We start from the raw sequence: 12,197 nt of genomic DNA, 5'->3' as shown, positions 1-12,197 counted from the left end.
GATTTTGCTGAATTATGAAGTTATTCATCAACCTTTGTCTGCTGTTTAGCAATACTACTCAGGTAATCAGAACACTAAATAAAAAACAGTGTACCCTTCTAAAGTCACAATAAAAATTTAGGTAGGAGGAAAAATATAACTAGACAAAAAGAAAAAGAGCCACTTTACTCCCCTTTCCTCCTCTTTTTTTCTGTATGTCCTGGTTTCAGCTGGGATAGAGTTAATTTTCTTCTTAGTAGCTGGCATAGTGCTATGTTTTGGATTTAGGATGAGAATAATGTTGATAACACACTGATGTTTTGGTTGCTGCTGAGCAGAGTTTACACTAGTCAAGGACTCTTCAGCTTCTCATGCTCTGCCAGGTGCACAAGAAGCTGGGAGGGGGCACAGCCAGGACAGCTGACCAGACTGGCCAAAGGGCTATTCTGTACCATATGACATCATGCTCAGCATATAAAGCTGGGGGAAGAAGAAGGAAGGGGGGACATTCACGGTGATGGCATTTGTCTTCCCAAGTAACTGTTACGCGTGACAGAGCCCTGCTTTCCTGAGGATGGCTGAACACCTGCCTGCCGATGGGAAGCAGGGAATGAATTCCTTGCTTCGCTTGTGCGCGCGGCTTTTGCTTTACCTTTTAAACTGTCTTTATCTCAACCCACGAGTTTTCTCACTTTTACTCCTGTGATTCTCTCCCCCATCCCATGGGGGGCGAGCAAGTGAGCAGCTGTGTGGTGCATAGTTGCCAGCTGGGGTTAAACCATGACACTGGAAAAGAGCCACTACATCTTAAATAAACACAAATTAACATGCTGATGTTTTATGCTTTTTATGGAAAGTTAGTTCTTGAAGGAACTTACATAGTACTTGGATAAGAGGAAATTTATTTTAGTAATGATATGAAGAAGCTGACTAAACCCCCATAGTACTTAATGTTGGTATCCAAGTTTATCTGGATGTTGTCCATCCACAAACTGGCTATTTCAGATAAGATTACACTTAGATCATGGAAACTGGTGGCAAATGACAGCCTTGGTTAGTAGATCTCCAGGCTTACCAAAATTATTTGTTCAAACAGGTTTTTAAAAGACTTGATTTCTTCATCATATTTGCAATGCTCCTTGTGCATTATATTAAAGAACAGATGAAATCAAACAACAGCTTTTTTCTTTTCTAAAAGGAGCAGAAAACAGGAAAAACACTTCAGAAGGTATTTGGGTTTTTTGGTTGGGGTTTTTTTTTTTTGTTTTTTTTTTAAATTGCAGTAGTGTCCTTAAACAGGCAGAAACTATGTAATGAATTTTTAGTTGATAAACTTCACTGTCTACCTCCTTCCCAAATTAACTTACTTGAGACAGTAAAATAATAGCTTTTAAAAAACCAGTTTGTTTCTCATGCAAACACAAACTTAAGCCAATGGAAATTCTCCTCTGACTAGAATCAATAGAGTTTGGCCACAATGCTCATAGTCATCTTTATATTTAATAACTAAATTATAAATATCTCATTCTGCAGTAGATCTTACTTTATATTTGTAGTTCAAGCCACTACTCCCATGTCATATCATTCATGATCTAGGTTTTGATGCACATATGCAGAGAGAGAAATTTTCTGTTAATCAGAATTTCCTAAATGATAACAGCAGCATAAATGGATAGTATTGCCCCATCTCATGCTGTTTCAAAAATGAAAGCTGTTTACCTCCTGCCATTTCAAGAGATACTTTCACATACTCCACAGGTCCAAAACCCACTAAAGTCAACTGACTCCTGTTCAGTGCGACAGCTTCTGGATTAGCGCAACCAACAGTGCTTCCATGGAGCTACTCAAATGCAGGTTATTCAAAGGCTTCGGGGTCTTGTTAAACAAGGTTTTCTAAAAAGTAGACTTGTGTATGTACTTGTATTCTTTGTTTCCTTTCCACATAATTTTTAAGTAACTTTTAAATGGATTTCTCTTCCAGTACAAGAAGATTTTAATATCATGAACTCTCATCACAAATAGCTGTAGCCAGATGACTCTCCCTATTTATGTTCTTTTTTTATTCCTCTTTTATTCTTTTCATTCAATAAATTAAGAGGTAGATTCCTAGCCCAACTACAGCAGAGCAAAACAGAAAATGTCTTCTCCAATTAACAATACCATGAGTCAAATGACAACAACTAATACAAAAATTTAGCCATATAACAAAAATAAGAAGCTTGGTACCTTTATTTTTGAAGATACCGCACTCAAGATGTTATAGCATAACACAAGACATCTGAAGAGTATCTTGCTATTTTAAATTAACTTTTTTCATTTTCCTGATATCCTTTAAAAATATCCAAATCCATACAATCACAGTATTAAAAGAAACTGAGCTACAAAAGCAATAAAAAGATCTTATGAAAGAATGCAGAATTGTGTTACTGAAGCTTAAATACACTAAGGCAGGAAAAAGCGAAGGGATAAGACATAATTACTAGGTCAGAATTAGGTCATGATTAATTGATTAGGTCAAAACAAAAAGTGATTATAAGATATATTAGATACCAATAGGCCTGGAGCTAGTCTGAAAGACTCCAGTGAGCCTTCAGATTTGAATACATCAGGATATGCATAAGTTTTCTCTCATGTCTCTCCCATTTCTGAACTTCAAGAGACACTGAAAATAAAATTCAAACGACCTGTGACATATGAAACCTCAGAACACACTTCATCAAATATACTGCCCTTATTTTATAAACCAAATGTGTGTGCTAATAAGCAAACAAACAAAAAAAGCAACTAAAACATCTGGCATGATTAGTTGGTATAAATTGTTTAAGATATGAATACCAGTTATTATCCAGATTCTTTATCTGGAGAAGTCTATGTCCTACTCTTCCAATAATGAATTTTCAATTCACAGCCACAATTTACAGTGTACTTAAAACACGTGTTTCCTAAAATGTCATATTACCTTGACTCCATTGTGCTGGAATCACACGGCACGTACTGAATGTAACTGGAGCATTACTGAAGTAAATTGGAAGAAAATCAGTAAGTAAACATGAATCACTTGGGAAAGGTGCTCAAAGAAAAGGTCAATGGAAAGGAAAACAAATACAGTATTTGTTCTCAAAATACTTCTTGAAAAAGAAGGCCATGAAAGGCAAATCATACACAACTTGGTCATAACACTCCTATAACATTCCCATAAATAAAAATACTTAATTACCTAAAAAATACATGAACTGTCGTTTAATAGAAAAAGACAAAGTCAAAATGATGCTATTCAACCTCTTAGAAAATACTTTAAAACTTTATCTCTGACTTTATCTTTCATACATTTCATGATTTAGAGCCACTGCAAACAATAAAAATATCTCTAACTCAATTTTGTATAAGAGTGCATGAAACAAAACTCTCTACATATTTCTCAACCATCCATTCTCAAGTCAATCTTTTAGAACAACTCATCAGTCAAGGTTTATTTTCAGGCAGATATTTTGATTCTCATCTTCACTTGAAGAGAAGTTACATAGTCTAAAACAGCAAATCAAACATTACTTTTTGTCTGAATGCAATTTTTTTTTTGAAGGGTGAGAAGGAGAGGAGAAGGTAATAGATGTATTTTAATCTTAGTGCAGTTGTACAAATCAACTCGTGGCAGAAAACAATGGTTAGCTGAAGTCTCAGGTATGTTTTGGATTCCAGTATACAATTGGAGTAAAATACTAGTTCCAATTAATCCAATAGACAAACTCATTGATTTAAAAAATTCCATATTTCATGGATTCCCTACACAAACAGCAGTAAGAAGCAGGATTCTAGAAAGTGACTGCACAGTGGTGAATAAGACGCACATGCTGGCATCTCTTTTGGGGGATGTTCCTTATTAACAAACAGTCCCTTATAAGCACTTGTAAAGAGAAACTCCTCAGGAAAAACAAAAACAAACTCAGTATCAAAGCAGGGAAAAGAGGAAACTTAAAGGACAATGACTGAACAAATACTCACTCCCATGAATTTCCTGGATGAGCACAAAATACATTAAATTCTACAAGCAAAACATTTTCTACTGCAACTTAACGAAAACTTGCTAACATAAAGAAATGTGTATTATGTGGAGTAATAAAAGAAATAGGATTTTGCAATCTGAGAAGATGTCCATTTTATCCACTTTAAGTCGGTGTCCCCAGACACTAGTAAAAACCAATGAAGCTTCCTCTTCGAGTGTTGTATCACTACATATGTTAAAAAGCAAATTTACAGAGTGGAGTAGACTATTTTTTTTTGTTTGATGTGTGGGGTGCGTGTTTTGTTTTTTATTAAAGCAAAATTAATTAAATTTGGACCATTCACTCTGGATGAATTGTCTGGACAGTTTTGAAAGGTTGAGAAAAAAATCCTTTTGTTTTAGCATAGTAACATTGCCAGTTAAACTCCTCCCTTGTGATGAAATTAGAAGAGGGAATATTTGGCCCTGGTAGATAATGATGACATTCATAAACTCTTAATTTAAGGGGCTGGGGGAGGGGGTTGCTGTCTGCTACTTGTCTTCTAACTGCTCTGATTTTCTGAAATGGAACAAATACATCACAGTTCCCTCTCCCCAGTCTTAAACACTAGCACTTCTCAAAGAAAAATCTTCAGTCATTCTTCATAAAATCTACTGCAGCTATATTCTTAGAAATATAAATCCTCAACCTACAACTTCTAATATTTCCAAAGTAAATGAGCCAAATCTAGTCACTGGCTTTTTCTTAACCATCCACACTCTTCTCTATCTCTACTTTAACATCAAAAAAGTCATAATCATCATTTAATACTCGGAAAACACTGGTTTTCTTAAAAAAACAAACAAACAAACAAACACCCTCACAAACTCCACAGCCTTCAGGTGACGATGGAAGTGTTCCCCACCATGGCATTCCCAAAAGAAGATAAATCCCAACAGTTTTTGGAATAGCCTCTCAAAGGATTTCAATAACTTCAAGAAATTCTCAAGATTATTTCAAGGAGGTGTCAAAAAATAAAAAATGCACAATAAATCCCTCACCATGATGATGCTTATTAAAAAAAAAAAAAAAAATCACTGTAGAATTTTCACCTCCCCTGGCAACATAAATAGGAATATTTTCCATATACAGATGTTTTCCCACTCCCATTTACTATCCTCTGCTGGGGACTGAGGCTGCATGTTCCTGCTATTTCTATAACCAGTTCAAAATTCTTACTCTTCCCCCCTGCCAATACAATTAACTCCATTTATTTAAAAAAAAAAAAGCTGTTTTTTTTTTTAAATTGAGACTAATAACAACTTACTATCAATATTAGATCTATTCAGCTTTCCTCCTCTTTTTTTCCATCTCCCCCTCATATCTATCACTCTATAATTTTTAAAACTCATAGCATCTAGAATTTCACTCCACTATTTATCTCCTGACATTTGTGATAGTAAGATACCAAAACTATGTAATCTTCCTACACTGCAGTAATCACACTTCACAAACTAGCTTTCTACCATTCCTGCATTAAGAGGAACCACAGACCGCATCTCTATACACGTTACACCTAGGCAGATCAATGCAAAGCCTGAAGGAAGCTTCCCCATTCTCCTCCTTTGCCATCCCAGTGCTTCCTATGCTGAAAAGCCTCCGGACTGTTTCTGAATTGCTGCTGATCAGGAGATCTCCAGAGCTCATCCCGAGGTGGCAAAAGCACAGAAGTATTTCTAAATAATTGACAGCATCTGGTGGCTCTTTGCTACTTATCACCGAGACAAAACGTCTGTATGATGTTTAGTGATAAATGTATTGAAGGAGACCTTCAGAGCTGCAGTCTTAATACCTCAAGGCATAATGCCCCCACACACCTTTTCTCAAGCGCAACAGATTTCACTACCCCCGACAAGACACCGCGTAGCGTCTGGGTGAGACGCTCAACGCCGGCGCTCCGGAGCGCGGGTGCCTGCGGGTGCCTGCACCCTCCCGCCCTCGGCGCACCCCCTCGGTGCCGGCAGCGGGGGCGGAGGGGGGCGGCGGGGAGGCGAAGCCGCCCCCGTCCCGGCGTGGGGCAGTGCCCGAGCACGGACGGCCGCCGCCGTGGAGCTCTGCCGCCCCCTGCTGCAAGGCGGCGGCACCAGGGGCCGAGAGCCGGTCCCCACCGCTCCCACGACTCCGCTGCCACCTAAGCGGGTTTTTATTAACGGGTTTTTTTTCCCTCCCCTAAAACCTCCTTTAAAAGGCTCCGAGCGCGGGCCCCCGCCCGCCCCCTCAGGTGCGGGCAACACAGCGCTTTCAGGCGCCTCGCAGAGGGCATCCCGCAGGAGGCTCCGGCGGCACAGCGGCCCGGTTCAGCCCCAGATGAACGCCAGAAACTTGCCCCAACAGTTTCGAGTCACCGCAATTATCCCTCACCGAGGGGCACCCGCGCCGCCTCGCACCGCGCACGAACACGCTCCCGGCGGCCCTTCCCCTCCCCGTCTCCTAAAGTAGCACAAATCCTCAAGTAATCACATAGGTGACATCCTAAATAAATAAAAATCCCAAACCAAAAAACCCCCGCCGCACCACAGCCCCCAAGCCCATATTTTACGGAGCGCTGTAGGGATATGCACGTACACATGCAAAAGGCGAACGGCGCCCGGAGGCGCAGCCCCAGCACGCCCCGTCTCCGCACACACCTGCCTCCGCGGCGTTAATTCATCGCAAAAAGTCTCCGCATCCGCGCACACGCCCGCGGCCGCGCCCCCCCGCCGCCACCCCCCGAGGCGCGGGGCTCGGTGTCCCCCCCAGAGCGAGAGGAACGGGCTTCGGAAGAGGAGAAACCCGGACAGGCAGACTTCAGGTCAGATTTCTCACTGCCTCTACCGACAGCACTTCTCTCTGGTCCTAAAAATGAAGCCCACGTTGCCTTCCCCTCAAGCAGAAGCGTATTTTAAAGCGCGATCCCTAGCAAATATATATTTTTTTTTAATCGCTTGATTTCCCTCCCACATGTATCACCCAAAAAAAAAGGCGAAACCCCATGCAAAGCAGCTAAGTGTACTTAGCACCGTCCAGCTTTTTTTCCTTTTCTTTATAAAGGATCCCTCTCCCCGCCTTGAAGACTTAAAAAAAGAAAAAAAAGAAAAAAAAAAGGGCGGGGGGGGGGCGATGAAGCAAGTTTTAGGTCCTTTTTAATTTGGTTCCAAGGTGATACTTTACTTTATTTTTTCTCTATTTCTTTTCCGGTTATATGTTAATCTGAGCAAGCAGATAGTACAGGTAAGAATAATAATTAAAAACAAAAGGCAGCCCTGCTCCTACCTTGCCCGCTACTGAGGAGCAATCCGAGCAGGTAGAGAGGCAGGAGGCTCATGTTCAGGAGCTCGCGCTGGTGGACAGTTCCAAGTTGGAGGTGCTCAGCCCCGGCAAACCCCGCCGCCGCCGCCCGCGCAGCCCCGCACCCGCGGAGCGCCGCTCGCCGAGTGCCTGCCAGCACCTCCCCGTGCCGCACTATATCGGGGAGGCAGCGGCCGCCGCGCAGGAGGCGGGAACACGGCGGGCCGCGCGGATCCCTCCGCTCCACACGCCTGCCGCACCACCGACGAGCTGGGAGATTCTTCCGCCGCTCTGAGAGGCGGCCGCCGGCTCGAAGCCTCCTTCCCTCCCTCCCTCCCCGCCCGCCGGCAGCCCCCCGGGGGGGGGGGGGGGTGAGGCAATTCTCCCGCTCCTCCGCCGCGGCCCCTCGGAGCCTGCTTCCCCCGCCGTCGCCTGAGGGGAGGCAGCCTAAAGGGAGAGGCGGCGGCCTGACGGAGAAGCCTGCCGGGAAGCCCCAGCCCCCTGGCCAGGGAGAGCCCAGAGGGGCGCTTCGGCTGCGCGCGCCAGGGGGGGCACGCGAAGGGGGCTGCGCGGCTCTGGGACCCCTGACTCCCGGCAGCGCCCTGGCTCGCGGCGGCGTCGCCCCCAACGGCTGCCCGCGAGGCTTCCGTTAGAGGGCGGCGGGCGCGTGCCGCCAGCTGCCGCCGGGCGCCTCTACGCGAAGCGGCGCGGGGGCTGCGCGGGTCCCGGCGATTCCCCGGCGCCTTCCGCGCGCGGTAACGCGCGGCAGCGGGGGCGGGAAGCGGCACCGCTGTCAGCCGCGCGTGCGGGCGCGTCGTCAACTAATCACGTTGGGTTTGCACCTATTCATTGAGCTGTCTAGGAATTCACTTGTTTTGACTTTTGTTACTAGCACAGAAGGGAAAAATACCTCTGCTATTTACAACTGCGTGAAATAAAACCGATAAAAAATAAATTGCTTGCCTTTTTGATGCCTCAGTGCTGTCTCACTGAGGATCTTGCTTTGTAAGGAAGAAAACCTGCCCTAAATTGTCCAGCTTGACCTTGAAGAGGTAATTTGTGTGTGTGTGTGTTAATTGAGCTATGGTCTCCAAAGCAGCTTCTATAAATTTGTCACCTTACCACCTGTATGATACATGGAAGGAGACAGAAGTGGATTTATATTAATGTGAAGCAGTAGTGATAGTAGTTAATAAAAGATTAATCCAAATTAACACATCCTTAATAATTTTCCCAACCCCTTTTTTGCCCTTTTCAAGGGGATCTGGGTTTTGAGGAGGAGGAGGGAGGCAAGAAGTCCCTTTGCAGAAAACCAACACAAATGACACGACCAGTATCTTCAGCTTGACTCTTGCTGCACAGTAGTCCTACAAAATTATGAAATACAGGAGGAAGAAATTGTGTGGTCAGATCTTGCTGGTATCAACAAGATAGGTGATAAAACTGCAAGCCTTTCCTCAGAAGATGATGTTTTAGGACACGTGGGAACGTGTACAGAAAATGCTGGTAGAGGGGAGAGCAAGTGCTGTTGTGCCGTTGGTTAATCTACGCCACATAAATCTGAACCTTATTGCTCAACTACACACCACATGGCCCTGCTCTTGAAACTAAAATTTTTGTAACCTAGTACAAAACGAACAGATTCATTTTCATGTATATTTAAGTGGGAATGGAACTGTAATTCCTCGTACAGTTTTGGAAATCCAAAATATGGCAGCATCAGCAAAGCCTTTTAGGTGAGAACTGGGTTTATATTTAGGAGCCATTCTGCTCCCGATTGTCGGGAGAGATGCCTAATCGCAGAAACTTTTGACTGGGGCCTTTAGTGCAGGTTCAGGAAAGCTCAACAAAAGGAAGTATTCTGGCAAAGAAGTTTTCCCAGGTAAGAAAGTTCCATCTGCCCCAGTACCCATCTACAGAAATAGCCACCATTCGTAGATTAGTATGGAAAGATGCTGAAAACAAATATTAGATAAAAACCCTAAAAGAAAAAGAAATATGAATCTTCCTGGGCAAAAAGCAAGAAACCCTCACTGTGAAGTGGATAAGATGCCAAATTTGTCAAATTTGTCTTTGGTTTTAACATGTTTGGAGCATTACCATCCAGCAAAAGTGGAATAAATAGAGAAAATAAAAACAGTATTAATAAATACAACCAAATAACTTGTACGCACACCTTAACATCTATTATAGTCTGCTTTAATTAAGGGCCAAAAGTGGTACAGAAACACCTTGATCTGCACGGGTGCATAGATGCAAGGACTGAAATCCATGGACAGCAGACACCCGACCAAGACACAATATGGAAGCAAGCAGAAAGCCTCTTGCCCCACAAGAACTAAACATAATAGAAAGAATACTACTATCCCAAGTTTGCTTATTTTAAATCATAAATATGATGAGAATTTCACCAGTGTCAGAGCTGAGTGGCCAGTTCTTGTTCCTTGGAAATGGGATGAGGATGCTTTGCTTCCAAACAGGATTCCTTGTCCTGAGAAGTCTGCTTCACGGCTTGTCTGCAGCAGTGAATAGAGCCCGCCATGTAGACTATCCACACCATTTTGCTACATGATTTGGAGAAATCTGGTTTTAGTCCAGCTTCTCAAGGAAAAGGGAAACGTGCTCTGCGCCTCTCTGAAGCAATGGAGTAACGACAACAAAAGATGGATATAAATCTCAAAGATAATCACATTCTTGTCGTACTACTCTAAAAGAGAGAGACCTCACTGAAGGAAGAGGCAGCAGCTGGTTCATCCATCAGTAGACACGTAGCTCCAAGTACTCTGTCACATATAGCACCCAAAAGGTATATGTACAGATCCTGAGACCATGCAGTGTAGGGATGGAGAGGAGGGGACAAAGTACATAAGTATGCAGGGCTTCATTGTTTCTGCTGCTTATGGAACAATTCATTTGTTAACAGAAGAAAGATCTGTAAAAAAAATGTATCATAGTGAACCACAACAGCATATCACACTGAGGGCACGCAGAGATCAGAAAGATGCAGAAAAAGTGCTCAGCTTTTCTACCATCCATATCTGTATGACTCTTGTGGTTTGTGACCATACATTAAATGAACCAAAAGACGAGCGTTTCAGAGTGCTGTAAAGCACTAATCAGTAGCAATAACAACACACCTGTACTATTTGCCATTCTTGCATTTGTCTTTAAAGAGTGCACTGTTTACTGGGGGGAAGCCTGACATGGAGTGTAATGGCTGTACTTGGATTGGGGAATTAGAAAACATGATTTCTGGGTAATACCACATACATAACAAACATGCTGGCAGAAAACAAACACATTTTCATGCTACGTAAGTCTTAAAAATAAGACCAGAAATAAACTACAGTGAGTATTATCGCATGTGAATGGCCAAGAGGTGCAACATCAAGAAGTATAGTAATCGTTCTGTCCGGGCAGCTATTCCAAAAGCAGGGAAATGAACTTTGATAGAATTTTGAAGCAATTCAGATACAACTCCAGTGACTGAAAAGACTTGCCAGAAAAATCTTAGGGGAAAAGAAGAGAAAATATTAGCTAATATTACATACATGTTTGATTAATACCTTAGATCTTTCGGAACACCATACTCAGAATCTAAGTGGATATATCTGTAAGTTCTCTGCCTTTTATCTGTCACACAATAGCCTCCAGCTTTCACAACTGTGCTGTCATATGCAGCTTTTCTCCTAGAAAGTTTTACTACCTGTGAAGTTAGCAAAAAAGACAGGAAGAGTTAATTTTCCCCCATGTTACTTACCTGTTTTGCTCAGTGGGATTGTTTATACAGTAGCCTATCAGCTGGTATGAATAAAAGTGGCAAAATTAGGCTCTGGCAACAACTGTTTTAAGCTATCATCACTGCGCATAAGTCAGTTTACAAGAACTGAGGATCTGTAAACTTGCTGTGACTGAACTTGCTTGTCAAGAAACATCTCCATGGTATTTTTGCAATGATTACTTTATTTTTAAATTGATTGATGATTGCATGTTCGATGCAAATGTAATTAAATACAAAAACTTAAATCTTGGTGGTGATTTCATAATGGATATTTGTACTGAAATACGTGTTTCCCTGTGGACAGCCAAGTTGCCAAGAGATCCAGCTGGATTTGCTTACTTGTCTTACGTAAACTGAAATGTTAAGGAAGCACCTTAAAATTAGCTGAGAATTTTAGGGGAACTTAGGATAATGTCACAGTTACAAAGAAAGCACAGAGAGATCGTATGTCTAGATATAGCTGGTGAAGAGCTGTAAGGAAATCATAGAATCATAGAATCGTCAAGGTTGGAAAAGACACTTAAGATCATCGAGTCCAACCGTCAACCTAGCACTGCCAACTTCATCTATACCATGTCTTCAAGCACCGTATCTATCCACTCTTTAAATACCTCCAGTGATGGAGACTCAACCACTTCCCTGGGCAGCCTGGTCCAATGCTTGACCACCCTTTCGGTGAAGAAGTTTTTCCTAATATCTAACCTAAACCTCCCCTGGCGCAGCTTGAGGCTGTTTCCTCTCGTTCTATCACTCGTTACTAGGGAGAAGAGACCGACCCCTACCTCGCTACAACCTCCTTTCAGGTAGTTGTAGAGAGCAATAAGGTCTCCCCTCAGCCTCCTCTTCTCCAGGCTAAACAACCCCAGCTCCCTCAGCTGCACCTCATAAGACTTGTGCTCTAGATCCTTCACCAGGTTCCTTGTCCTCCTCTGGACACGCTCCAGCACCTCGATGTCCTTCTTGTAGTGAGGGGCCCAAAAGCGACCACAGTACTCAAGGTGCAACCTCACCAGTGCTGAGTACAGGGGCACTAAAATCGGCATGTCCTAGAGCAATTATCAAATGTTTTGGGGACAGGCAATGAGAGAGAAGAGGAAAAGGGAAAAGAGAAAATACCCCTTCTTGCAAAC

The 12,197-nt window shown here is 42.9% G+C and overlaps 1 protein-coding gene across 1 annotated transcript in view; it reads right to left on the bottom strand.

Annotated features, from left to right (window-relative positions):
• Positions 1–7,492, bottom strand: part of NCAM2 (neural cell adhesion molecule 2) — a 323,164-nt gene extending 315,672 nt beyond the window's left edge. Inside the window, exon 1 of the mRNA XM_087758033.1 lies at positions 7,272–7,492. Coding sequence (XP_087614159.1) covers positions 7,272–7,323 — 52 coding nt within the window. The 5' untranslated portion in view covers positions 7,324–7,492. The remainder of the gene's footprint in view (positions 1–7,271) is intronic.
• Positions 7,493–12,197: the final 4,705 nt, after the last annotated feature.

Source organism: Nipponia nippon, unplaced genomic scaffold, assembly GCF_047370975.1.
Source record: "Nipponia nippon isolate SJK-2023a ecotype South Korea unplaced genomic scaffold, ASM4737097v1 scaffold_2, whole genome shotgun sequence".
NCBI classification, from domain to species: domain Eukaryota; kingdom Metazoa; phylum Chordata; class Aves; order Pelecaniformes; family Threskiornithidae; genus Nipponia; species Nipponia nippon.
This window is presented reverse-complemented; position numbering and strand designations above follow the sequence as displayed.